The sequence below is a fragment of the Myodes glareolus genome, chromosome 9 (genome assembly GCF_982192425.1).
Source record: "Myodes glareolus chromosome 9, mMyoGla1.1, whole genome shotgun sequence".
NCBI lineage: Eukaryota > Metazoa > Chordata > Mammalia > Rodentia > Cricetidae > Myodes > Myodes glareolus.
The window spans coordinates 103,161,492-103,189,050 of record NC_142034.1 but is presented as its reverse complement, the minus strand read 5'-3'; the positions used below and the strand labels follow the sequence as shown (position 1 = coordinate 103,189,050).

The 27,559-nt window shown below is 45.5% G+C and overlaps 1 protein-coding gene across 10 annotated transcripts in view; it reads right to left on the bottom strand.

Moving 5' to 3' along the window:
• The window catches only part of Clec16a (C-type lectin domain containing 16A), a 213,675-nt gene that overhangs the window by 175,090 nt on the left and 11,026 nt on the right, over positions 1-27,559 (bottom strand). For 9 of the 10 annotated variants that reach the window (XM_085694565.2, XM_085694569.2, XM_085694561.2 and 6 more), the window contains exons 2-8: positions 22,112-22,240; positions 17,835-17,968; positions 12,756-12,904; positions 9,793-9,898; positions 7,929-8,052; positions 4,708-4,882; positions 3,322-3,375 (exon numbers count right to left, since the gene is read on the bottom strand). In XM_085694565.2, coding sequence (XP_085550691.1) covers positions 3,322-3,375; positions 4,708-4,882; positions 7,929-8,052; positions 9,793-9,898; positions 12,756-12,904; positions 17,835-17,968; positions 22,112-22,240 — 871 coding nt within the window. The remainder of the gene's footprint in view (positions 1-3,321; positions 3,376-4,707; positions 4,883-7,928; positions 8,053-9,792; positions 9,899-12,755; positions 12,905-17,834; positions 17,969-22,111; positions 22,241-27,559) is intronic. The other variant, XM_085694570.2, reaches the window with a different exon arrangement.

Sequence of the window (27,559 nt, the reverse complement as noted above, 5' to 3'; positions counted from 1 at the left end):
GCTGGGCAAACTGAGTTTAATGCACTCAGTCCACAGTAGGAGAGAACTGGCTGTACAAACTTGTCCTCCAACCTCCACCTGCACACCCTGCACACCCTGCACACCTGCACACCCTGCACACCATGGCTTGTCCTCCAACCTCCACCTGCACACCATGCACACCATGCACACCATGCACACCATGGCTTGTCCTCCAACCTTCACCTGCACACCATGCACACCCTGCACACCATGGCTTGTCCTCCAACCTCCACCTGCACACCATGCACACCATGGCTTGTCCTCCAACCTTCACCTGCACACCCTGCACACCATGCACACCATGGCTTGTCCTCCAACCTTCACCTGCACACCATGCACACCATGGCTTGTCCTCCAACCTTCACCTGCACTCCATGCACACCATGCACACCATGGCTTGTCCTCCAACCTTCACCTGCACACCATGCACACCATGGCTCACCCCTACTTCATGCACAATACATGCTAATAATAAATTTTAAAAATATAAAGCAATAGATGTCAATAGATGTAGTATAATGTGTGGTATATTCACCATATACATGGATCCCTGGCAGGTGTACAGTTCCTAGCAGATAGTTCTCTCTATCTATGGACAGACCCCTGCCTATGGATAGATTCTTGATTGTAGATGGATTCCTGCCTATGGATAGATCTCTGTGGGCAAATCTGCCTGTATACAGATCTCTGCAGAGAGATGGATCTGTGGGTGGATGGATCCCTGCAGGTAGACAGGTCCTTGTAGGTAGTTGCATGTCATGCTCATTTTCCTAGCTCTGAACCAGGAGCATGGTGGGAGGTATCTCCACAGGAGAAATGTGGAAGAAGGCCCAGGCCAGGCTATCCGCACCATGTTCTTAAAGAAAGGCAGCTTAGTTTTAGGGGATGACATCACTTGTTGTACTAAATTACTGACACAGATGTGAGTTTTCATGTAAGTTATGGTGATAATATTGTAAGCATGCATCAATTTTAAAGGAATGTAGATGCTTTAAGGATACAATGTTTAGTGGGTGAACGTACCCCTCGTGGTCCTGACTTCCTTACAAGGGGACTGATCTAATGAGAGCTCACCAAGGCCAGCTGGACTGGGACTGAACAAGCATGTGATCAAACCGGATTCTCTGAATGTGGCTGACATGGGGGCTGTCTGAGAAGCCATTGATAATGGCACTGGGACTTGTTTTGTCTGCATGTACTGGCTTTTTGGGATCCTAGTCTGTTTGGATGCTCACCTTCCTAGACCTGGAGGGAGGAGGGAGGAACTTGAATTTCCCACAGGGCAGGAAACCCTGACTGCTCTTAGGACTGGAGAGGGAGGAAGAGAGGGAGTGGGGGAAGTGGGGGGAGTGGGAGGGTATTGGGAGGAGGGGAGGAAGTGGAAATTTTTATAAATTAATAATAAAAAAATGTAAGTACTCCCTTCCTGTAAAATTGTCTCTTCATTCTTCACTTAATTCTTTCCTTTGCTCGACATATGCTTTTTAGCTTGTGATTTCTTAGTTTTTCTTTGATTCTTTGGCATTCTTACCATTAAATGTCTTGATTTGTTTCCCCTACATTTTATTCTAGTAGCTTCAGAGTGAAAATAAAAAAATAAAGATTTCTTATTTAAAATTAAAAAAAAAACAAAGGATACAATGTTTAAACTGGGCTTTTAAGTTTTCACACATTTGGACTATATTATAATTAAGCCAAATTACAGCGTAGGGGAGGAAGGAAGAAGGGATAAAGATTCCTTTTCTTTTTTTTTTTGTTTGAGACAGGGTCTCACTATGTAGTACTAATAGGCCTGGAACTTACTATGTAGACCAGACTAGCCACAAATTCACAAGATCTGCCACTCTTGAGTGCTGGAATTAAAGACATGAGCCACCAAACCCAATAAGGCTCAAGACTTTTTTTGTTTTACATTTATTTATTTTTGTGTGCATGTGTGTGGCCATGTGAGCATCGTGGCATGTATGTAGACATCAGTAAACAGATAGAGGGAGGGGATTCTCTTATTCTACCATGTAGATTCCAGGTATCAACTTGGGTCATCAGACTTGTCCTCAGGCACTTTATCTCTTGAGCCATTTTGCTAGCCCAAGATTTTGAGTTTAGAAGAGATCTATTTAAGGGCTATGAAGTCAAAGGAACAATGAATTAAAGTTGTGTTTTTGAGACACACTAAAAGAAATGATGAGTGGCCTGGGTCACCAGTTCTTCTCTAAAACAGTAAGAAGCTGAAGGAGCAGCCACAGGAGCTGGTGACCATGTTCCTCAGAGGAAAACCTGCCCATGTGATGCCCCAACAGCTGGTGAATCATAAGAATGAGTTTTCTGATTGGGCCCCTGTGGCTGAGCAAATGAGTTTAGATCCTGTCAGACTCCCAGAACTCCCAGTAGGAGATGCTGATAGGCTTGCAATGAGTCAGCACAAAGGTCTGCCAGGAGAAGCTGTCCTGTGCTGAGGCTGGTGGCACAGAGGGGCCTGAGACACAGCAGACCTCAGGCAGAGCTCTGAGTAAATAGAGCCTTCATAACAAGGCTCCAGGATACCAGGTTACATCAGAATCCAGTTCATCTTCCCACTGTGGGAAGATGATAGCTGGATTTCTTCTCAGGCCAACATAGCTAGAATTACCCTAAACTTGAAACAGCTGGGGGTCCAAGTAGAAGAAATCTCACTAAAGGGAATCAACCCTGGTACCGTGGCAGACATGGGAACAGAGCTCTAAGTAAAAGTAGTCCACAAATCTGGGCTGCTAGCAATAAAAATATTTCTAAAGTTATGTAACTGGTCACTATGGAGTTTTTCCCCTTCTTGTAAATATTACATAATTACATGATGTGAAGGAAGAAACAGTTGTTTAAGGAGGGAGGGAGGCAAACTGGCTCAAATCTCAGGCGATGGCTGCTCTAAGATCCCTTCGGAAGGTGATCTGGAACCAGAACTACTACAGCCCCTCTGCAGACAGCCCTAGCAAGGCTGTGCACTAGGCCACAGCTGTGAGTGTGCATCTGCCCAGCAGCTGGGGCTCATTATTTCTAAGCAATGTGAACAAAACCACACAAGCCCTCATCTCCAGTTGTTAGGAGCCTCATCTAGAAATCAGCAGCATGGTGCCAGGCATCATCTCCCTTTACTTTCCATCTTTTACCACGAGGTTGAGTCCTGCTAAGTGTATGGAAAACAGAACATCCTTTTCCGTGTTGGGATTTTATTTCAAGAAAGGGCCACAGAGCTGGATCAGCACCCAGGACATCCCACAGGACCCCATCTGTGTAGGAGATGCTGAAACAGAACAAACATACCTGGGAGAGAAGATAGAGGGACACTGGCAGGCTGATCTTTGGGCGTTCTCCTCCCTAGTGAAGGACAGAGGAGAAAGAGGTAGCTCGAGTCACAAAAGGCAGACACTGAGCATAGAAGACCACAAGTCCTCAGTTCAAACAAGAAGTGCAACCTCTTCCCCACTGTGCTAGTCAAAAGCCCACTCTGGGGTAGACAAGTACAGCATGATCCAGTTCACATGGAGGCTAGACTTTCCCCAAAAATCCTGCACCACAGCCCTGGTTTGGCTGCTGACCCAGTAGCAACTTTGGGAGCTTATTTCCAAAGTTACAGAATGCTCATTCCCCAGCTGGGCACTGAGGGCCCCAGAGGACAGGGCCCAGGCCTATTTCAGGAAGAGGCCTTCACAACACAAGGAAGGTGGGACTTGGGGCTCTCTGGCCTCAGAAAAACAAAACAAGTATACGACAACAAAGTCAGCTTTGTCCTCAGCTTTAAGATGGCATGTCAGACCAGTCCTGGGGTGGGGGTGGGGGTGTCTTAGGATCTTGGTTTTGTGCCTTGTCCTAGGAAAAAGGTGGAAACGACTCCAAGCCCAGGTCTCAGCAGTGCTCTCTAGGAGCTGCTGCAGTGCGCGTCAAGAGTTATGGCCTCTTCTCCTGTGTTACCATTGATTGGAAGAATGCCCATGTTCTAGGTCCAAAAAGATGCCATGCCCTTGGGACACCTCTAATGAGGTCCCTTGCAGGGAGACAGCTGGTGGCTCTGCTCCTTATGAGGCCCCTGTTGGCTGCATCTGTGTCTCTGCTCCCTCTCACTCCAACCTTAACTCTGAAGGGACAAGCAAGGCCGCTCTCTCTGAAGTAACTTTTCCCTTAGGGATCCTGGAACCAGTCACTCATGGCATCACCAGGAGACAGGTTACACATGCAGAATCCCCGTCCTAACCTAAGCCCACTGAACCAGAACCCTGAGAGCAGATGGTATACTAGGAAGTCACCATCCCCTACCCTATCCCTTGCCCCTGTGGAGGACTCAGGGGACCTTTCCCTGAGCATGCTCCAGCACTTTCTATGCATGACACACAAAGGTTCTAGTGCTGCCTGATAACTGTCTGAGAGTAAACTCCAGTGAGCACCAGAGAAAGTTGGGGAGACGGCAGCAACTCTGGGAAGGGCACACGGGTGCTGATTCGAGGGTCTCTCGTTTCCCTCAGATACTGGGGATCTTACATTTCTTGGCCACTTTCTCATCAAGAAGGGAGAACCAGTGGGCTCTGAAAGGTCTTTCCCTGGGATGTGAAGCTTTGCTGTGCACTCCCTGCAAAGGCTGTTCCAGCCGAAGGCAGTACTGTCCCTCCCTCACAGAAGACACTGCAGAAGGCAATGGGCCAGTTGCAGACTCACCTTGTCCGGGTTCTCCAGTGAGTACACGTAGAGAGGCAGGAAGAGCCTGTTGAGCAGGTGGTCTGTGAGCACATCATTGAGGAACTCACAGTTGATGATCAGGATGTCATTGAGATAGTGCAGGTGGTCCAGGTGCTCAGCCACCAGGTCACTCAGTTTCCCCCGATTCCGGTGCCTGTGAAAGAAATGTTCCTTTCAGTCCAGAGGTCAAGGTTTGGGGCCTTCAGAGTAAGCAGAAGACGAGATACATTCACTCACACACCCGTTAGTTAAGCTTGTCAATTAGGTAACCTAGTGTAGATATGGCCCGTGATGGGAAGGCAGATGAAAAAATAATACACAGGACCACTGAAAACATTTGAGAACTTCTGGGGCTCTTTCTCCCAGTGGCCTTTGCACAGGCACCCCACAACTGTGGGGGTAAGTTAAGCAAAGAAAAACAGTGCTGCCCTTGTAGGAAGTCACAGCACAGGAGTACGCACTGGCCAGCACGGTAAGACTTGGGAGTCAGACCAAGCCAAGTGCTCCAGAGGACAGGAACAGTAGAGAAAGTAGGCCTTACTTTGAAGCTTCAGCCACCACATGGCAGGGACATAGAACAAGGACACACACTCCTCCTCAAGTCTGCTGGTGACTTCTGGGATCTTGCAGCAAGCAACACCTGTGCTGCCTGTGTTTTCAGGGTGCAGTCAAAAGGACAGAGTCAAAGCAGTCAGAAATAGACTATTTCCTCCAAAGCAAAAGGTGGGCAAAGAGCAATTCATTGGGAAGTAGGGGCACTGTGTTTGCATTAGCATTACTAGTACTCAAGTTAAAGATGGTCATTTCAGAAGATAGGAGACTTTGAGGATAAAAACCAGAGTGGGGAAAAAGTTCCAATGGGGCCATGACTAGTGTGAACACCCACTGTTGATATTTGGGACTTACCACCTGACAGCTTGGTTTGCATGTTTTTCCCCCTCCCCCAGTCAATCTAAAATGTGCTTCATATCCTTGTAGGAGTAAAGAGTGTCAGGTTTGCTTTCACACAATTCAGGACAGTTATTTCATACTATAACCACCTTCACTAGACACTGACAAGAAATTCACACTGCACAGCCCAAATATAATGAGAATCTACGAACCACCCCACCAGAGACTCAACGCACAATGTTCCATACTCCTCCCTTATGATACCATAAAAACTGGCTTTAGTGGGCTTTTAATATACCTCACTTTTTGATGTTTTCCTGTAAAATTTTACTGAAGCAATAACATAGGTGGATCTGACCCAGCAGCTCCCCAACCCAGAGAAGGAACTGTGTACATGACACTGGGGACTAAGCCTGAAGCCTCATGTGTGTTGGGCACATGTTCCACCACTGAGGTACATCCCTAGCCCTCCTTTCAGTTTACTGTGGGACAGAAGCTTACTAAGGGGCCCAGGCTGGCAACCTTGAACCCACTATGTAGGTAAGACAGGCTTAAGCCTCCTGAATATCTGAGCTGGCAGGCTTGAGCCTCCAGACCCAGCTGAGGAACCCTTAAGCACTGGTTCTGTCTGGAGGTAGTCCCTCCTAGCCTTCTGAAACCTGCACTGGCTTTCGCGCTGTACTTCAGTCCTTTTAGATGCTGCTCACTGAGCTCCCCTTACCACAGAACTCTGACTCCCTATTGTCCCCCACAGTAGTTTTGAATAACCAGAACTGCCATAGTAACTGGCCACTGCAGATCTACACAGACTATGAGTTCACGGCCTTCCCTGGAGCACGTAATTTTTTCTGGAGGACGGTGCCTCTGTTCACATCTAAGGCTGTGATCCACACGGGCTCTATTTTCCAGAAAGCCCTGACAGCCCCACCATTTCTCTAGCCTTTCTTCTTTCCCAGTGTTAAGACTGCACATGCTGCCTAGTTCCCCTCGTCCAGGAGATCTCTCTGGGTCCTCCAATGTCCTGACCCCATCTGAGTCGTAAACTTCTTACGAGGCTATGCAAAGCTTTTATTTGGGGCAGTGGTTCTCAGCTGAGTGTGAAATAATGTCAGGAGGCATTTTTGATTGTCCTAACTTGGAGAGGTGCCATTAGCCATAACAGATAAAAGAGGCCATGAAGGCTGCTAAACATTCTGAAAGGCAAAGACGGAACTACAGCGATGAAGTGCCCAGCTCACAGTCAACAGTACCAAGACAGAAAAGCCCAATGTGGAATTTCAAGTCACCACTTATGAGGACAAAGTCACCACCACCATCTTAAACTATTTTTTTTACAATTTTCCTTGAGATACGATTTGCTCACTCATTTCCTATATGGGCTTTTAACTTTTATTTTCTTGAGATGCTAGAAGTGGAACTCAAGGCCCCAGCAAGTACTCTACAAGATCTCATATATACTCATCACATCTGATTTGAGAACACTTTTAATCTCGTCTGCCAAAACTCTGTACTTCTCAGTAGTGGCTTTCTGTTCCCCCTCCTCCTGGACCCCAGCCTCAGGAAAGCACTCATCTACTCTGTCGTTAGATTTGCCTCTTCTGGGCATTTCCGTGAAATCACAGGTTGTGCGTCTGGTGTCTTCACTCAGGGCAGGCAATGTCTTTGAGGTTTATCCATATCATAGCATGTGTCAGAACTGCAGACATAAATGGTTAAATACTAATCCACTGCATGGAGAGATCACATTTTGACTATTTTGTGTCTGTATCAAGGGAGGGTAGAATATGTGTGCATGTATTTGTGTGTAGGTACACTTGTATGTGTAGGCTTGGAAGTTAGAGGACAACCTCAGGTGTCAGACCTCGGACACTGACACCAGTAAGATTGGGTATCTCACTGGTCTGGAGCTCACCAAGTAGGTTAGCTGGCCAAAGAGCTGCCAGGGATTCACCTGCCTCAGCCACTGTATCCAGCATTCTCATACAGGTTCTACAGATAGAACTTGGGTTCTCAAGTCTATGAGTCAAGGGCTTTAGTAAGTGAACCATCTGCCAAGCTCTACATTTTGGTGATTCACACATCCTCATCTGATGAGCAGCCTCGCAGCCCCAGCTAGGAAAGTACTGCCACCAGTCAGTGTGGCACATGGAAAAAGTCCTGAACGGGTGGTCAGAACCTTTTGCCATCTGAAGTCCCCACTCTGCTTGCCCAGGGGTTGGTGCTGCTCTCCTCTCCACTTTTCCTGGGTGGAAACAAAATGCTCCCTTCGCCACCCTGTTTTCTGATGAGACCACTGAAGCATTACTTACTCCTCATCGGTCTGCACACAGTTGTCAAGTTCGATCACGTGGCTCCCAATGAACCAGACCAAATTGGAGAAGTATGGGACAGCAGTTTTATCTCTGATGTAGTGCAGCATGGCCTGGTTATCCACTGAGAAGATTCACAGAAGAAGAAACAGTGAGCTACCAAAATAACTCAGGGAAAATTTTACAAAACAAAACAACCAAACAAACCAAAAACCACCATGAAAAAGCCTTGCTACCATCTGAGACTCTCTGTCTTTCCTGGAAATACTTGGAAATGCTTATCTTATTCGTCAAACAAAGCAGTGTTGGTTCTATTTTCTCAGCTAACACATTCGATTATTTTTGTTCTAACTGAAGGTAGCACTGGAGAGGCTACACATCAGTAATGGGCAAGACCTGACTACACTGAGAATGCAACACTCTCAAAGCAAGTCTCCTGGGTTTACTCATAAGGCCAATTCAGAAAGAGGAAAACCAGAGGTTAATAACTTACATGACACTGGAATAAGGAACAGGAATCGGCATTGGAGGAAAGGCAAAAACAGACAACAGTTAACAGGGTTAGGAACCGGGAAGGTAAGACAGCAGCCCAGAGGGACAGAGTCTAGGCAGGAGGCATCTAAACCAAAAGACACAGTTAGAATAGAGCAAGAGAAAACAGAGTGCATAGAGCAATGGAACCGACAGCGCATGAGCAAGGTCGCAAACTCAGAAGTCTGCCAGGTCACCAGTTGCACGGTGAATGAAGTTGGAAGGCTGAGAGTATAAACTGGGGAGTCAGACAACCCAGAAAGGAGCAGCTGCTTCTCAGCCTTTGACTACTTCCCTATGGAAATGTGAGCCTAGAATAGCCAAATGCACATCTTCAGGACAGAAATTACACTGTGCAAAAGCTCCAAATTTTTAAATATGTGCAATTATATATATATATATATATATATATATATATATATATATATATATATATACTCCTGCTGTTGTTGCCGCTGTTATCACTGAGACAGACCTCTCTATACACCCCTGCCTATTCTGGATATTTTTTCCAAGCCCATCTGAGCTATCTAAATGTGTCTGAGGACTGGTATGGGTCAACAAACCCTCAGTTTGTGACTTCTGACTGGACCCACTTAGGCTCTAAGAAAGGCTCTTAAATTTAAAGTAATCCCAGGGCTGACATCTTCCCCTGGTCCCTGACTGGGCATCTCAAGTAACAAAAAAAAGTCAAAGACCTTTATGGCCAAGAAATGGAGATCCAGCTCTACTGTGGTTACCATAGGAAAATTAACCAGGCTTTAGGCATTGTCTTAGAGGGGCAGTTCCAGCTCCAAAAAACCTGCAGCCAGTCTGTATGCCAGCACAGGCAGAGCTCCTGGAAAGGATCCCTGCTGGAGACAGTATGGATCATTTAGTACATCCTGAGAGGAAAGAGGAATCTTGGTGGTTGGCTGGGAATACAACACTGCCCCCTGCTGTTTGTGATGTGAAATGCTTTCATGCACATTAAAGATAAAATATAAAACAGTGTAATACAGTATATTTTATAAGCCAAAACACAAAAATTGAAGCCAAAAAAAAAATTCAAGACAGTTTTGCTTTATCCACCCATTTCATGGCCACTCCAAATCCCACCCAGACTTCTCGGATATCCTGTGCGGCAGCAGCAGGGGGCAATACTAGAACATGTAGTATTCTAAGTAGAACAAAGATCTCCATAAGAAATAGTGATGTGCCTGCAGGCCTTCTGCGAGACAAACAGCCAGGGCTCATACTAGGCAATCTCTCCAGTGACTCAGGAACTGTGCTCAGGGGCATGAGAGCCAGCACATGGCCCAGCACCTGGACCCGAGGGCATGAGGAAACTGACCTTTGTAGACGTTCAAGGTGATGGTTCTCACAGCGATTCTAACCATGCTCTCGGGGTGATTGAAGAACTTGATGGCTTCTGTGTACAGGGCAAAGTCATTGGTATGCTAAAACAGAAAGTGGACCCAAAAGTTACAAATCACAAGACAGGCCTGCTCCTGAACCTTTCTGAAATTTGTCAGACTGTGATAAAAGAAAAAAAATGATGTCACCATGATGGGAGGTCCTCACCAGGAGAGAGAAAAGGGTCCACAGAATGTCATACGGTTTCCTGATCTGGCCTATCACCTTTAGCTATGCGAGGAGGGATTTCCAAGCCCATTTCTTCATCTATAAAACAGGGGCCACAGCACCCACTTTCTAACATCTAGGATGAGATGAGGCCATTTTTGGTCCAGTGCTCAGCCTGGCACTTGATACCTACAGAGCACAGAACAGAGTGCTAGTAATGTCAGACCTTGCTGGAGTAAAGACTTAAACTGAACTAAGTTCAGTAACTTTTGGTGGTTCGTCTGCTCTACCATTCTCCATTTGGAAATACCAGAAATGTAGCATTATCAGGGAGGCAGGGGTTCTCAAGAGTTTCCTGCTGTTAAAATGGGACAAAGAGAATCAATAAAATGGTTCAAAAAAAAGATACCGACTGCCTTAGCCTGAGAAGACAGCAGAAGTGGCCTGACAGTGTACTCTGCTGCCGTCCTGCAGCCTATGTTCTTACATAGTTCAAGGACCCAGCTTAGGAGCGGCTCAGGGGAGGCGTGGTGGTGGAGACACGCTAGACCAGCCCTCCCTAGAATGGAGCTGGAGGTTCAAAGTAACAACTGTCTTATAAAGGCCATGCCATTGAGGACTGGCTATCGAGTGTGAACCTAAAAAGTGACAACTACGACCCTGGCTCAGACCGAAGAGGAAAATACGTCCACCTCAAAAACGAACACCTGGGATGATCTGCTCTTCTAGAGTCACGGCTTCTGCCCTCCAGCCACAGCTCAGAGAGAACCTGGACAAGAGTACTACGGCCTCCCTCTGCTCTGGGTTGTCTTCCACCTGGAAGGGCCTTTGGGTAAAAGCTGTTCCCTAGATGTGTTTCCAACCACCTACTGTGTGCCAGAGATAGGACTCTACTGTGTTCATTTCTCAAGTGCAGACATGTTTTGTGGTTCTTGTCTAACACTTTCTTCAGAGAGACTACTGAACCATGAAAATCAAGGTTCGGACTGTTGCCATTGCAATGAGGGTTGATGGATGATAGATTTTTGCCCAAACTCAAAAAAAAAAAAAAAAAAGAGGAGAAGGAGGAGGAGGAGGAGGAGGAGGAGGAGGAGGAGGAGGAGGAGGAGCAGCAGCAGCAGCAGCAGCAGCAGCTTGAGATTGTTGTCTGACTTCAAAAACAGGCATTGGGCATGTGACAACCACTCAGGGGCTACAAACAACATGTGGCATGTGACAGTCAGTCTCCAGGGCAGATCCCAAACATGTTCACCACCTGTGTCACACTCATCCTATTCTCACCCACAGAGGTAGGTCATGCCTGTGTGACAGAATAAGTGTGTGACTTGTGAGGCTGGTCGCAGAAAGCAGCACTGTTTGCTGTGTCTGCTGCTGAGGTACTCACTCTAAGCAAGCTGACTGGAAGGACATTTGGTCAGCCCAGGAAGAGGCCCCTAAAAAGGAGCTGTGGTCTCCCATGCACAGCCAGCATCAGTTAACCAATCCTGAGAGTAAAGTAGATCCTCCAACCCCATTCCAGATTCCAAGACATTAGTTCTTAGGACGCTGTGTAAAACAGTCCTACTAAGCCAATAATAAATCCAGACATACTGAGAATGTGATGCGATTCTGATCAGTGAGACATAGGGAGAAGTCTGGGGGAGACTTCTGAGAACATGCTCTCAGAAGAGATACAAGAAAGGAAGCGATATTAGAAATTCTGACAGTAGCATGTGACTACGTAGTGTCAGAAGCTACAGCAGCCACCCTATGGTCATATGGGACTAAGTTTGAACAAACGCCTGCTGCTGTTACTGAGCAGGAGGTTAGGAAAGCTGGGCCCTGGCAAAATAGGGAGCCAGAATGAATGGGCCCAGCACAGTGGTGTTTGTACTTATAAGTGCATAACTAAACTGACCTCATCCTCAAGCTTCCTGGAGCTTGAACCAATTATCTAAGTTGTTAATAGCTCTCCCAAGGAGTGTGTAGGACACAGGCCTCCAAGGACAGCAAGCGTGTTGTTTCATACAACTCTGAAGATACCATCTTATTTAGTCTAATCCCTGAAAACCATTCTAGTTATATAGTTTCACCTCATTTCTCAAAGGAGGGGGCTCAGAAGGGCCTGTAAGTTCTCTAGGTCATATAACAAGAAGTAGAAAAACCATTCCTAAATAGAGTTTCTGCTGTTTTCAACATGATAACCTTTGAATCTTTCCCCTCCCTGGCAAGTAAACTGAATTTTACACTGCCAAGGGCAGGAATTTGTTCAACTAAAAAAAAAAATGTTTGGGGGCTCAACAGTTAAGAGCCTACTACACAATTTTCAGGACCAGAGCTCCAACCTCAGAACTCACGTGACAAGCCCAACATGGTCTCATGTGCCTATAACCCAACCACTGGACAGACAAGCAGAGAGAGGAGGATCACTGGAGTCTGCTGGTTGTCAGACTACCTGAAAACCACAAGCTCCAAGTTCAGGAAGAGAACCAAAGAGACAAGGCAGAGAATGACAGGGAGGACTTTCAGAGTCCTCACCTGGCCTCCGTGCACCTAGAACATACATGCACACATATACATTCTACACACATGCACATGTACAAATAAACATACACTTAAAAACAAAAACTTATTTTCAAGTATGCTGAAGCCTGTGCTGCAGAAGTGCTTTGTAGACAAACTCCCGACACCGCAGAGCAAAGGCTACCACGCTGGCACTAGCTGGACACCATGCACCTGCTGCTCCCCACTCACCTCATTGTAGAAGAAATGGACAGTGTGGTTGTTGAGCTTTAACGAAAGTGTTTTCAGGAACGATATGTAATATGCCATGATCTCCTCGTCGGAAAAGTCAAATTTATGAACAATGATCGAATTTACATAGTTATTAGACAGCAAATAATCTAGAAAAGAAAACACAGGGTGAAACAGATGAGCTTATGCTAGAGGAAAATGCCAGCAAAGGCTGTTGGGTAATAAGCACAGGAACTCAGCCAGCTGAGCACAGCTTAACCTTTACCCCTCAAAGAAATCATCCACCAGGCAGGACTACCTGAGAGCACACAAGGTCCTGTCAGAGCACACAGGGTCCTGTCAGAGAACCAAAAGGGACAAACTCATGTATACTTTCTGTTCACTGCTAGCAAAGTTCAATGCGGAGCTGAGGGCAGGAAGAACAGGCATGGGGTCACTGTCACAAGCAACCTGCAAATGAGGGTAAAAGGCTCCTCATTTTAATAAGGAGCTCCCCTACATGGCCATCAAAAGACACTGTCATGCCTGAATGCCAGGAAGGGCTGCATGTGTCTTCAATCTGTCTAATGACAATTTCATAAAGGTCACTGCATCCCCATCATGTGTCCAGGGCTAAGTTAATCACCTCAGATCCTAATTCCCCAACAGTCACCTGGTGGTTCTAAGGGGAACACCTTGACTGAAGACGGTCCACCTCTGTTGGGAAGGCTGGCCTTGTCAATAGAGCATACACATTATGAAGGGATACACCAAGGCGATGAAGGCAGCGATGCTATCACCACTCACCCAGTCAGCAAGGTTAACCAAACCAACCCTAGTGAGCAATGTGGTATGAGACAGGGCAGCCAGACTGACTTCATGTCCCTTACAGTGACAGCTCCTGAGGCAGCTCTCAGGGCCAGCTCCAAGAGAGGCCAGTAGGGTGGCGTAGGGTCCTAAAAATCTGAACACATTGTAAAATGAGTCATGGTCAAAAGTGCTATGGGTAAGCTTGCTGTCTGTGGAAATGGAGCTGTATATAACTTCAAGTTCTTACACATATGCATTTAACACAGAAGCATGTAAACCTCAGGTGTCTGGCTTGAGGGATATTATACAGATGTGTGCTTTGTAGGGCCCACTCAGGTAAGACCCAGTACATTTACAGTTCCTCAGGAAGATCATTCATACCCCTGCCCTGTCAGCATCTTCCCTCAAGGCAGGAGCCACTCTAACTCCCCATCTCTCTAGACTGGTGGACCTGTTCATAAAGCTTACATAGGGGAATCAGACAGGACGAGTGCTACCTGTGCCTGGCAACTCACTCATCACCACATCTGAGTGTTGTCATACTGTGTGTGTGGTAGCCACACTACTTCCCCCTCTTTGTTGCTCTGTGGCATTACATTCTTTAAACTGTACAAAACTTACTTATTCACCTATGATTTACCACGTAACATAAGGCCGAGGTGCTTTTGGTAACTGAAACACTTGTCATGATGTGGCTTGGGACAACTGGGAAAGGACAATGGGCCAACACGAGCAAGGATGTAGGACACTCTTAGTGAGCCCTGTATTTATAGGCCAGTGGCCCCTAGGCCACAAATGGCACAAAAACTAGCAGTTTCAGGTATGTGGAAAGAGTTTCTGGCTACATTCTACACCTGGGACAGTCACAAGGTTCACCTGATCCCCAAAGAGACTTTTCTAAGTCTTCCTAACCCCTCTATGGGGGTTAAGGAAACACCAGGGATCAGTGGAGGGGCCTGTTATGTGGCTGGGATTTTTCTACCCCATCACTTGTGGCTGACATCTTGTGGTATTCTATTATAATAAACCTAGGAGTCAGTAAGTAATCTCAGTCTCTTGGGCCTCTGTCACTTAGGTCACCAAACAAATAGGCAACAGCAGACTCTGTGCAATGGCTCCCTGTAATAGCGTAATAGCAAAAACCTGGAAAGCACCTAGATGCCCACAGACAGATTCATTTGGCAACACTGCAGCTGTGATCCAGACCAGGGAGGGCCCCACGCAGGAACAACAGAAGATGGATGGGATGGAGGTGGGGGGAGCATGGAACAGATGAGTTGTTGGATAGGAGGTTACAGACATCTGACCACACTTTTGTAATGAAGTTTTGTTGCTTTACAATAAATCCATTTTTTTCTAAAATAAAAAATAAAATCATCTAGACATAGTGGAGCATAACTGTAATCCTAGTTGAGGCAGGAGAACCAAAAGTTTGAGGCCAGTCTAGACTACATAGAGAAAAACTGCCTTGAAAAATGTTTTAATAAAAACTGTCCCGAAAGTCAGAGATGTGTCTGCCAGGTCTTCTCACAGCAGGGCACCCACACATGCACATGTCATACCACTTCTGTACAGAACTAAAACAGTCAGCACAGATGCAGAAAGCAGAACGGGTCATGGGGGCTGTGGGTGGAGGAAGTGAGAGTGTTGGCTAGCTAAATTCTCGATGTACAGAATAGTGACTGGTGATGACAGCGACCAACCCTGCACTAGACATCTACAACTGACTAAGACTAAGGTCCTAGGAAGTGATGCAAATGCCAGCTGGGCAGCATGGGCCACTTCAACGTGTGCATATCAGACCTTCGAGCTACTACACTAAGGAGCTACAACTTCTAAAGTACCTGTTTTTAATTCCTAGCCTTAGATGGGTTTCAAAAGAGTCACAGAATAAAACTCAAGAAAACCTATATTAAAACTCAAGAATGGAATTGTCCCACCAGCCTCAGCAATATCCCTGGGTGTTCACTCTCAGCTGAGCCCTAGGCCTGCTCCTCAGAGCTGGACCTTCCCCTCAGAGCTTAGAAACCACACTTGTTTTGCATCCAGCCATCCAGTGAAACAGAAGCTGATAATAAGGGAAACCATGCAGGGAGACATGAATTAGCCGCATCTGTCAGACTGCGGTCAGGGGAAGGAGGAGGTCTCTGTGGTGGCAGCACCACCTAGCGGTCACTGCTGAAGTCACCATACAGCAGCCCTCCAGACTCAGACCCTTTTCCAGACTTTTTGCAGGAATTCAGTACCTGCCTTTGCTCCTTTTCTCTTGATCTTAAGGGCAGGCAGGACCTGGGCTCTGCTGCATTTACAGTAAGTAAGCTAGCACCAAATGACGTTAGGCTGGCTCACTCCCAGCAATGATATGAAGGTCTGTCCTGGGCACCACAGGATACTTTGCAGCTCCTCTGTACTTGGATGGACTACAGCAACCAATACTAACTCCAGATGCCAGCAGTGTACCCAACAAATACCAGTAGTCCATTGAGGACCACTAAGTTCATTATCCTCTATTCTGGACTTGCTGGAACGGTTACTTTGGACCTATGACTCCAACCTTCTTGGAGAAAGAGCCCCAGCAAACCCTGCCTCTCAGGGGTGGTTGTTACAGATGAATAATCTGGGCTTACCGAGGGCAGGTCTGAGTCAAATCTTACTCTCTGAGCAGCAAAACTGAAGCAGAGGGGCGATGGCTGGAGTGCATGGACAAAAGCCCCGTCTGTGGACTACTCAGCCATTAGGGCTTCAAAATAGAACCATACAGAGGGACTGCATGCCCCCACCTCTCTTAGTCCTTCACAGAACTACCACAATGAACCGTCCCAACACATTCACAGCCTGCAGTTGTCACTCCCATCACATCACTGAATGTGATAACAGGGCTCTCAAGAAGAACTAAGGCTAAACAAGGCTGCAAGGTGGGCTTCAACCCTGACAAAATTGGTGTTCCCATAGGAGTCAGAGAGACCAAAGGTCTCTCTCTTGACCTCACTCTCTCACAGGTAGGGCCAGGTACAGTTAGATGGTTGTTTCCAAAGGTTCATGTGCCATAACCTCTATTCCTGAATTGAGGCAGTGTTAGGAGGTAAGACTTAGCAAGTAATATTTAGGTGATGGGGTGAAGTTTGTCATGAGTGGGTCAATGTCTTTCTCAACATGAGTTTTCCCTCTCCTGGCTCTAGACTAGTTAGTTACCTTAAGAGCAAATTACTGAGGGCTTGCAAGATGGCTGCTGCCAAGCCTGATGACCTAAGTTCACTCCTGGAACCCATAAGGTAGAAGCAGAGAACTGACTTTTATAAGTTATCCACTGACTTCTATATGTACTCTGTGTTATGTGCATGTACACATACACTCAAGTGCACTTATGGACATAAATAAATGTGATAAAACTTCTTTTTTTTTGGAGACAGGGTTTCTCTATGTAACAGCCCTAGCCATTCTGGACCTAGCTCTTTTAGACCAGGTTAGACTTGAACTCATAGAGATCCACCTGCCTCTGCCTCCCAAGTGCTGGGGTTAAAGGCGTATGCCACCATCACCTGGCTGTGATAAAATTTTTAGAAGAAACACTTGAAGCTTTGCAATGTGGGGATTACTTACAAGTAAAGCTCACAAATTAAAAAACTCAGGATACCATGTGCTTAATAAGCAAATATTTGATCTCTTTCACAGCCTTTTTGCCATGAGTTGAAGGGGCAGAAGGCCCTCACAAGGTATAGATGCCTAATTTTGAAATTCTTGGCTTCAAAATCTTAAGTCAAAAAAAAAAAAAACCTTCATTCTTTTAAATGACCTAATTTCTCAGGTCTGGAGAGATGACTCAGTGGTTAAGTGTACTCGCTATTCTTTAAGAGGACCTGGGTTTGATTCCCACATGGTGGCTCATAACTATCTTTAACTCTAGCTCCAGAGTTTAACACTAGCTCCAGAGCTCCTTTTCTGGCCTCTGCAGGCATCAGACACTCAAATGGGACACGACATATGTGCAGGCAAAACACCCATGCACACAAGAAAAAAAAAATTTTTAATGACCTAATCTCAGAGTTTGTTATAGTAACAGAAAAAAAGACTGAGATAGTGTCTATCTACAAGCTAAGAAGAAAGCCCTCAGTAGAAACCAGCCCTGACTTCAGCTTCAAATTTGACATCCATCCTTCTGAACAGTGAACAAATCCATTTCTACTGTCTAAGCCACGAAGTCCACTGGGGTAGCCTGGGCAGACTAAAATACTTGGGAAGCAGACATATGAAACCTGGCAGTACACAGAAAATAGCAACCAGTATTCTTACAGAGTGACGTCTCGTGGCTGATGTTCTCAAAGAGAATGTTCAAGGTCTGTAGTAGCTGGACACACACATAACGGCCTGATTTCTGCCGCAGAATGTTCAAGAAGAAAACAAACATATTCTTCTCCAGGAAGAAACTGGGGAGAGAACAAGAAAGGGTCAATAGGTGGATATATCATAGCTCCCATGTATAGGCTTGCCCTATGTGGCTACCAGTGGTAAGACTAGACTGCACATCTCAGTGCCCATGATGCCATCTGCAACTGAGGATAACACATGGCCTTCCAACTCTCTTCCTGTCTCAGCATGTGACGCCGGTGCTGGTTCCAAGAAATGCTGAAGTAGATTCTGACAGAATGGAGATGCTCTTTACCTGCTAAGTGCTCACACAGCAGCCTGTGCCAGGTGCTCTTCAAGCATCGTCCTCCAGCACACATACAACCTGTATCCATAGTTTCCCCGACAAAACCTATTTCCTTTGCACTCCCATATTCAAGGGCAGGAAAACACAAAAACTGGGTTCCCTGCAGGGCCAAAAGATGCTGAGTGACAGCAAAGCTTTTTACTTCTGAAGAAAGGTGAAGGTATTAACATGGAGGAACTCTACAGAGCCCCCAAACCTGCTTCTGCTTTTCTTGTGCTATAAGGCCAGGGGCAATGGCCTGGGGGTGTGGTGGTACATGTTAAAAATGAGGTCTTCAATGGCCTTCCTTCAAGAAAGATGTTATTTCTATTAATTTGTTCAGTGTATTTGAGCAAGATCAGTTTGAAATAGTCAGAAGAAATCTTGGCAATCAAAGGCTGGGGTATGACTCAGTTGGAAGAATGCTTGCCCAGCATCGCATAAGGCAGGGGTCGAGGTATGAACCTATAATCCCAGCATTTGGGCAGTGGAGGCAGGAGAATCAGAAGTTCATAATCATCTTGGCTATACTGTGAGCCCAAAGCTAGCCTGGAATATAGGAGACCCTGCCTCAGAAAGGAGAGAGAGATAGAAATCGAGATAGAGATGAGAGAGGGGCAGAGGGAGGGAGGAAGGGAGGGAGGAAGAGGGAGAGGGAGAAAGAGAGAGAGAGAGAGAGAGAGAGAGAGAGAGAGAGAGAGAGAGAGATCCCTGTAGTCACATGAGTCTACTGGGTGGCCCAGTTCTAGATGCCTCTTCCCCTCAACTGTCACTCAATAGGGATAGGACCAGTAGACTGATATTCACCGCCACACAATTCTGCTTGAATTCATAAAAGGATAAGTGAATGATAAAATATGATCTTAAAAAAAACAAACTAAATCCCCCCCCCCCGCCTGCTGACTCCAGGACCCCATCTGCCTATACACATTGTTCCTACTGACTCCCAGAGTGTTTCTAGCATCTGACCCACTTTGCCTGCCTCTGCTTCAGGTTATACAAAGCAGAGACTTGCTAGAATGATCAGCACACTCAATACTAAAGGTGGCCGGGGGAAGCTGCCAAACATCCATGCCTAGATTTTGCTGCAGGGGTGACTTAGTAGATCTGGTGTGAAACTCTCAAGGCTAGTTGTTTTTTATCTTTGTGTGTATGATGTGTATGTCTGTGTTGGGGCATGTATAGACATAGCAAGCATGTGGAAGTCAGCAGAAGGCTTTGGATATTGGTTCTCGCCTTCCACTCTGTCTGACACACAGCACCACTGCTGCTGCATTCATCAGGCTACCTGGCCTGCCTCCCATCACCGCACAAGACCTGGGATACAAACATGTGCTACCACACATACTTTTATATAAATTCTGGGGATTCGAATTCATATTTGTATGCCAAGCATCTTTCCAGTTTCAAGGCTGGATTTTTGAAAAATTCTTAGAAGAATGGGAGAATACTTGGGAAAATGGTTGACTCTAGGGCCTCAAAACTACCAAATGAGTCTGGAGTATCTTACAGTTTCAGGAAATAAGGAAATGTTCAAAAAGCAAGTGACCAAGGAGCCAAATGGGCAGAGGCCCTAGTGCCCAAAGCTGGAGCAACTGGGTCCTTACCTAAAGTAAGACCAAACGTGAAGCACTTAGCTTTTTCTTTTTTTTTTGAACCAGGGTCTCTAAGCTCAGGAGTTCTCTCACCGCTTCCTGAGAGCTAGGGTTACAGGTGTGCATCACATCAGCACACCTGGTGCTCAGAAGCTTTTCCTTTTCTTAATCTTTTTTAAAAATTTTTATTGATTTTTATTGAGCTCTACATTTTTCTCTGCTCCTCTCTCCGCCTCTCCTCTCCCGTTCAACCCTCTCCCAAGGTCCCCATGCTCCCAATTTACTCAGGAGATCTTGTCTTTTTCTACTTTCCATGCAGATTAGATCTATGTATGTCTCTCTCAGTGTCCTCACTATTGTCTAGGTTCTCTGGGATTGATTCACACATTTTTCTAAGCTCACACACAGGCTCCTTTCTAAAAAGAAGGTGTCAGGACAGTCTCTAATCTTTAACCTGAGGGGTTTTCTCATTTCAACAACAAATGAATAAAGAAATTCTTAATGGGCCTATAAAAGAAGCCCCTCCCATTTCTAAACCACACTTCACTCTAGGTGCCCATGCTTTCCTTCAGGGACCATGGTGTGTCTCACGTTCACACATAAGATATTTATTTGTATTTTGCACAGAGCTGTCCTGCAAACAAGTCAAGATAATTTATAAGAAGCCTGGGCTGGGAAGACAGCTCAGTGGGTAAGGACCTGAGCCTGAATCCCTAGAAGCCACATAAAAGTCAGCTGGGAAAGTGATTCTACAGTGAGAGGGGAAGCAGACAGAACTCTGTGGAAGCTCAAGGGTCAGCTAGCGTGGCAGACACAGCAGTGAACAACAAATCAAGTCTCAAACAAGGTAGAAGCCAGGAACCCACCCTGAGGTTGTTCCCTGACTTTCACCACCCCAGCACATGTATATAAAATCTGTGTTCTTGGCTGTCATAAACCAATCTCAAACCCTTGTACATCAAGGCTTCAAGATAGGTACAGAGGAACCCTGGTTTCCAGCCTAAAAGGCTATCCAATGGGAACACATGTCTATCATGTGTATCATCCATGAGGCCTGCACGTTTCCAGGTACTAGATAGGGAGCATTTTCTCTCCTTTTTAAAGATAAGGAAACAGAAGGTCAGGGAGGCAAACAGCCTGACTTATGCCTGCTGGTCTATCAAGTACAAGGATGGAAAGAAACTTCTTTGTGGACCCTAGGTAAGACAGGCTCCCTCATTGTCTACATATGGGAACACCAACAGGGCTTCCATATGAGCCAAGAGGGGGTATGCTAGACTGTGCTCTCAAAACTCAGGATTGTTGCCTACTCTCAGTGAACATACCAGCGGCTGGGGAGATGGCTCAGTGGATAAAGGGCTTTCCTCAAAAGCATGAGTTCAGATCCCTAGAACCCATGTGAAACCTGGGTGGATATGGCAACCTGCCTGTAATTCAAGCCCTAAGGAAGCAGAGACAAAGGATCCTGAGGGAAGCTGACTAGTTAGTCTAGATCACTGGTTCTCAACCTTCCTAATGCTGCAACCCTTTAATACAGTTCCTCATAGTGTGGTGATCCCCCCCCCAACCATAAAATTATTAAAACTTTGTAACTATAATTTTGCTACTGTTATGAATCGTAACGTAAATATCTGTGTTTTCTGATGGTCTTAGGTGACCCCTGTGAAAGGGTCATTTGATTCCCCCAAAGGGTACAACCCACAGTTTGAGAACCATTGGTCTAGATTGAATTAACAAGCTTTGGGTTCAGCAAGGGACCTCATTTTAGTAAATTAAGTGGCAAGTGATGGAGGATGACATCTGACATCAACCCCTGATCTCCCCACATATGCATATGAATGTGCACACATGCATGTACACCCACCTACATATATGCCCACACATGTTCCAACATGCTTAAACACCATAATACTACATATACACACATGCAAAGCAATAAGTAAAACAAAATAAATGCACTAGGTGCTGGCCCTTGGCAACTCCCTTGGGGCAGAACCTTTCTGTTCATTTGGAACCTAACTATCTGAGACATTCCTCATGCCACGGAGTAGGTAATAGAGTACAGCTCGGAATGCTATCCACAGCACCTTCAGTTTTTCTAGAGAAACTCATTTTCATAGTTCTTCCATTTTGGGCTTGTACCTTTCTAGTCTCTCAAGGACATTTGCTATACATATTTAGGCAAGATGGAATTAGCATCAATTCCTGACTCATGGTGTACACTTGGAAAAACATTCAAAGGAAGAGGAAGAATCTGAAAACAAAAGCATTGCAAGCCTTACTCGAATACAGAGCTGTCATTCTGATCACCCCAAATCAGGATCTCAGTGATAGAACGGATGGTTTCCACCAGCAGGTTCCGGTTCTGTTCTGTGACGGTGGTGTTTTTGGTTAAAACATGGTACAGGTACCTAGAAGAAAGGGAAGAAACTAAAGCTTACACAAAGTGAGTTGAAAGCCAGGCTCAAGGACCACTGTCAACACTCAGCACAGCCGCGGTGTTTAAGTCTCTGTTAGCACAATTTCCCATTCAAGATGGAGACAGAAGTCCCCACACGAGAAAAATGGCAGGAGCTCTGAAATATTACATGCCAGGGACACATCTACCCAAACTAAGGCAAGAGCACTGCCAAGCCCTGAAACCAGCCCCTGAAAACTTCAGGGTGCACGAGAACCACAGAGTTGACAAAATCAGAGGCTCCTGGGGTGCACTTGGGGATTCCGATTTAGAATTGAAGGCATGCCTCACAGTGTGCAGTGACGGATGTACAGTGATCATAGTCAGTGCCATGTACCTGACACAGGACTCACATCAAGGCTAGCACTGAGATCCCAAGAGGTGGAGTCATAGCTCAAGGACAGTAGAACCCACAGGCAGAGCCTAGGACACGAAACACTACTTTTGGAATGTCTACTGTTCCTCTCTAGTGCAGTACACCCATGAAACCAGGACTCAGAGTGGGACAGAATGAGTAACTCCTGTCCAAGGGGATCTGCTAAATCTAGAGTGAGATGGGTGGGAGAGGCCAAAGTTCAGGTACTCCACCTGTCAGAGCCTTAGGCTGGCTTAGGAAGGAAAAGTTGACTCAACAGGAGTGGCTCAAAACGTCTTTCAGGGCCACACTCAATTTCTGAGTGAGGCTGGGAGAACAAGAGAGGATGAGTGTAGAGGGGCTAATCCCTCCTACAGTTCAAAAAAGCAGGGAACAAAGGCAGAACCCTGGAGGTGGAATAATAAGACCTAGCTGTTCTCAGGAGCTGGGCTAGTTTCCTGTAGTAACACTGTGGCTGTCTGTTATATTTTAAGAACAGCCTCAAGTGTTTCCTGTTCTGTGTTCTCACTGTGCTGGGAAATGAACCTACAGTGTCAGACATACTGGCTAGATAAGGCTCTGCCCCACGCCACAGCCTCTACCACCCTGGCTTTCATTATTGTATATTATTTTAAGACAGGGTCTCAGTAATTTGACCCAACTAACCTTGAACTGGCTCAGTAGCCCAGGTCACCTAGAACTTGGTCTTCTCATGTCAGCTTCCCATACAACTGGGATTACAGTCACATCCAGCCTGCAGTACAATTTTTAACATGCAACAAGTAGCAAAGTCCTCCAAAAAGATAAATCATTCAACCTTGGAACCCAGGTCTACCCACAGTGCGGCACATGAGGACACAAGGTCCACTTTCCTCTACACTAAAGTAACCCAGCATCTGAACTGCCTGGGACAAACAGTAGGACTAGCTACAAGTCTGTGTGTCCACTGTGATTCTAGTGCACACCCTCCACAAGGCTTAAGGAACACTTTTCCAAACTGTGGTTCAAAGATGTCCTGCAGTTGTCTCACTGTTTAAGCCACTCCCTATTCAGCCCCACTGAATCAGGCTATTGGGTGAACGGATTAAAATGGCGTGTGCATGTGCATGTGTGACTGAGGATCAAACCCAGGGCCTCACATTCTAAGCCTGTGCTCTACAACTGAGCATCCCCTATGCCTAAATAGTTTGACGGCTGCTACACTACTCCCAATGTGGCCATTGGTGACACTCTCTACACAGTCCACAGGATAACAGAAACCCTCCTGGAGACAAGATAATGCTGGCAGTGTAGGTTAGGGAGGAGCAGCTTCTTCCCACTCTGGAGATATTATATATATATATATATATATATATATATATATATATATATATATATATATATATATATATATATATATATACACATACATACATACATACAGGAGGATAACATACATGCACTTGCATCACACATCACACTCCTGGCTCGCTGGAAAGTTGCAACATGGGCGAGTACTCTGAGGGTCTCCAACCACAGTGGACAGGGTCTGACCTCATTCGAGTGGGTTGCCTGAATAGACTGCCCTTGCTGCCTTGTCAATCAGCAACTGTTGCTCATATTCAAGGCGCAAGCTACCATATCTCAATAAAGCTTTCTTTGGAGAAGGTTTTTTTTACTCTCAACCTCTAACCCCATGGACCTGGCTGTCCCCCTATTCATCGGCACCTCTACCTTCTGTGAAGTACTTGCTACTTGACCCAGCTGGCCTTGAACCAGCTCTGTAGGCTAGGTAAACTGGATCTTGTGACCTTCTCATCTCAGTCTTGTTATTTTACAGTGCAGTGTGTTCTCAATGGTCTATCTCTCTGACTAGACTCCATGTCAGGCAAATCATCTTAATGATCTTAATGACTCCAATACACTCCAGAATAGCTGGTACACAGCAAGTACTAGCTATATAAATGCTAAACGAGGCAGAAGCAGTCTCCATTAATATAAACTGGAGTATAGTATACAAGTCTAGGTAAAGTAAGGGTTCAAGTTATAGCACAGAGCTGTGACAAAGAGCTCATCAGGATTTGTAATCCAACAATCTTGTGTTTGACCCCTGACCCTGGTGCCTTCTAGCTGTGGTCTGGAACAGTATTTTACCTCACCTCTGCAGCTCTGTCTAAACACAGTAATAATCACAAAGGATATAAACAGATAAGCAGGGTGCACAACACATAAGAAGCCTTAGCTGCCATCGTTATACTGTGGTCATCATGATGTGGGATGTTACGAACATCCTTATTAGATTGTACAATACCAGAGACTTTTTGGAAGGTGATATCAGGCTGGTCCCAAATACCCAGGGAAAGAGGACCACAAGGAAAAAAATAAGGTGGAAAAAATCCAAGGAACTAAGGGCAGGAAGTAGGACTTGTGGGTCACTTCTGGAGAAGCAGTAAAGTATGTGGGGTATCACAGACACCTGCATACCTAGTGATATCTCCATTACTAATAACCCAGTGATCCAGAGCAGGCTACTTCATCTCTCTGTACCTTAGTGACTTGTCATTACAGTGACAATAGAAAGAGAAGATAAGTAAAAAGAGAAATAACTAAGCTGGGTGTGATGTACACACATGTAATCCCTGAGCTAGGGAGGCTGAGGTAGGAGGAAGGACTCAAAGTATTGAGTTCAAGGTCAGCCTGGAAGTATACAGTGATACCTTCTCTCAAAAATTTAAAAGAAATTCCCACACTCAGGAGGTAGAGGCAGGCAGACCTCTGTGAGTTCTAGGTCAGCCAGGGTTATATAATGAGATCCCATCCTGTTTAAAAAGGGGGGAGAACTAAAGTGCTAGTTGTTATTATGATTTTTTGTTATGTAATCACTTTTTAAAAGTCCCATTAGAGAACTTTTCTCATCTGGACTGATAGTGCACCCTCAACGAGTCAATGATCTCCTAATAAAGACCCCAATACCAGACACAAGAAGCCCTCTTTGAGTTGTTGGACCAGGACTATCTAAGAGACTCCTAAAACACACAACCTGTCATCTGTGGTTATCCCCCCCACCCCAGAGATAGAAGGTAAGTTCCTATTGCTAAAGATAACATGCACTTCAGAAACAGGGTCCAAAGACCCCTGAGCTGGAACTGACCTGAATGCCTCCTCCCTGAGAACTACCTTTCATGGTATCAGAAGGCAAAGGAGGGAGGCAACCAACAGTCCTATCAGCTATAAGGCCTATGAAACACATCAACAACTAGCATGCCATGATAACCCTAAGGGTGCAGTAGTGACACACATACCTTAGTGGTAACCAACAGCTCTCTATTAGGTCTTATGACCCGCTCAACAAGATGGAAACCATACTTGGCACTGGAAACCTAGCTAACTAATCAGTGGTTACTTAGCCATAACTAAGTCATGGTTATTGCAGAATCTACAGACATTAATTTATTAAACCAGCATAATCCTGAACAATATATGAGCATTTGTCCTTATACCCACAGACAAGTGGAGTCTTGACCCCTCATCAAGGAAATGTCTCTTTGCAACAGAAAAGACCACTACACAAAATCACATCAAAATGCCGAGCTGTAAAGTCCAGTCACAATAGATACATTAATAAAACATTTCTACACCTAAGGACCTAAGGCTCATTGAACATTACAGAAGAAGGGGTGGGAAGATTTTAAGAGCCAAGAGGGTCAGGGAGTTTGCTGCGAGATTATGTATAGTAGTTTGAATGTAACTAGCCCCCATAATCTCATAAGAATGGCATTAGCAAGTGTGGTTTTGTTGCAGTGGGTTTGGCCCTGTTGGAGGAAGTATGTCACTGTGGGGGAAAGCTTTGAGGTTTTTTATGCTCAGGATACCATTCAGTGTCTCAGTTGACTTCCTGTTGCAAGATGTAGCACTCACCACTCTAGCACCACCTCTGCCTGTACACTGCCATGCTCCCCATCATGATGATAATAAATGGAACCTCTGAAACTGTAAGTAAGCCACCCAATTAAATGTTTTCTTTTATAAGAATTGCTGTTGATGTGGGATTCCCCTCTTTATGCTGTGAATACCACTGGTTAATGAAGAAGCTGCTTTAAGCCTATTGCAGCACAGAATAGGGCTAGGCAGGAATTCCAAGCAGAAAGAGGAGAGAGTAGGCAGAGTCAAGGAGAAGCTATGTAGCCGCCTAAGGAGAAAGATGTCTGTGGGAGCCTGCTGGAATGTCGCTGGTAGGCCACGACCTTGTGGTGATGCAGATTAATAGAGATGAGTTGATTTAAGATATAAGGGCAAGCTAGAAATATGCATAAGCTAATATGCCAAACAGTATTTTAATCAATATAGTTTCTGTGTGGTTATTTCGGGTCTGGGAAGCCAGGGAACAAATGAGCAGCCTCCAACTACATGCTGTGGTCACGGTGTCTCTTCACAGCAACAGAAACCCTGACTAAGACACCTAGTTATATCAGAAGCTACACCCATTAAGTTTCACCAAGATGACTACCCAAACATGCACTGAACAAGGATGACACTAATGACCTGGATAGAAAAAAGGCCATGAGACCTCAAGCCTGCAAATGAAGAAAGCTGGAAGCAGGAGAGGTAATCTTCCCCAGAGAAGAGAATACCAATTGGTTGCCTACTGCTGAACAGCCCTGAAAGTATTATATATTATATAGACTGAACATAGTATATTTAGCAATACATATGTGTGTGTGTGTGTATATATATCTACACACACACACACACACGTATGCAATAGCAATTAGTAAAAAGAGGCCATGAATTTGAAGGTGAGACGGGAGGGGTATATGAAAGGGTTTGGAGGGAGGAAGGGAAGGAAGAAATGTAATTAAATTATAATCTCAAAAAGAAAAGAAAAAATCCGATTAAAAGGCTTTTTCATATATGAAGGATGAGTCAGTCAGGTAGTCC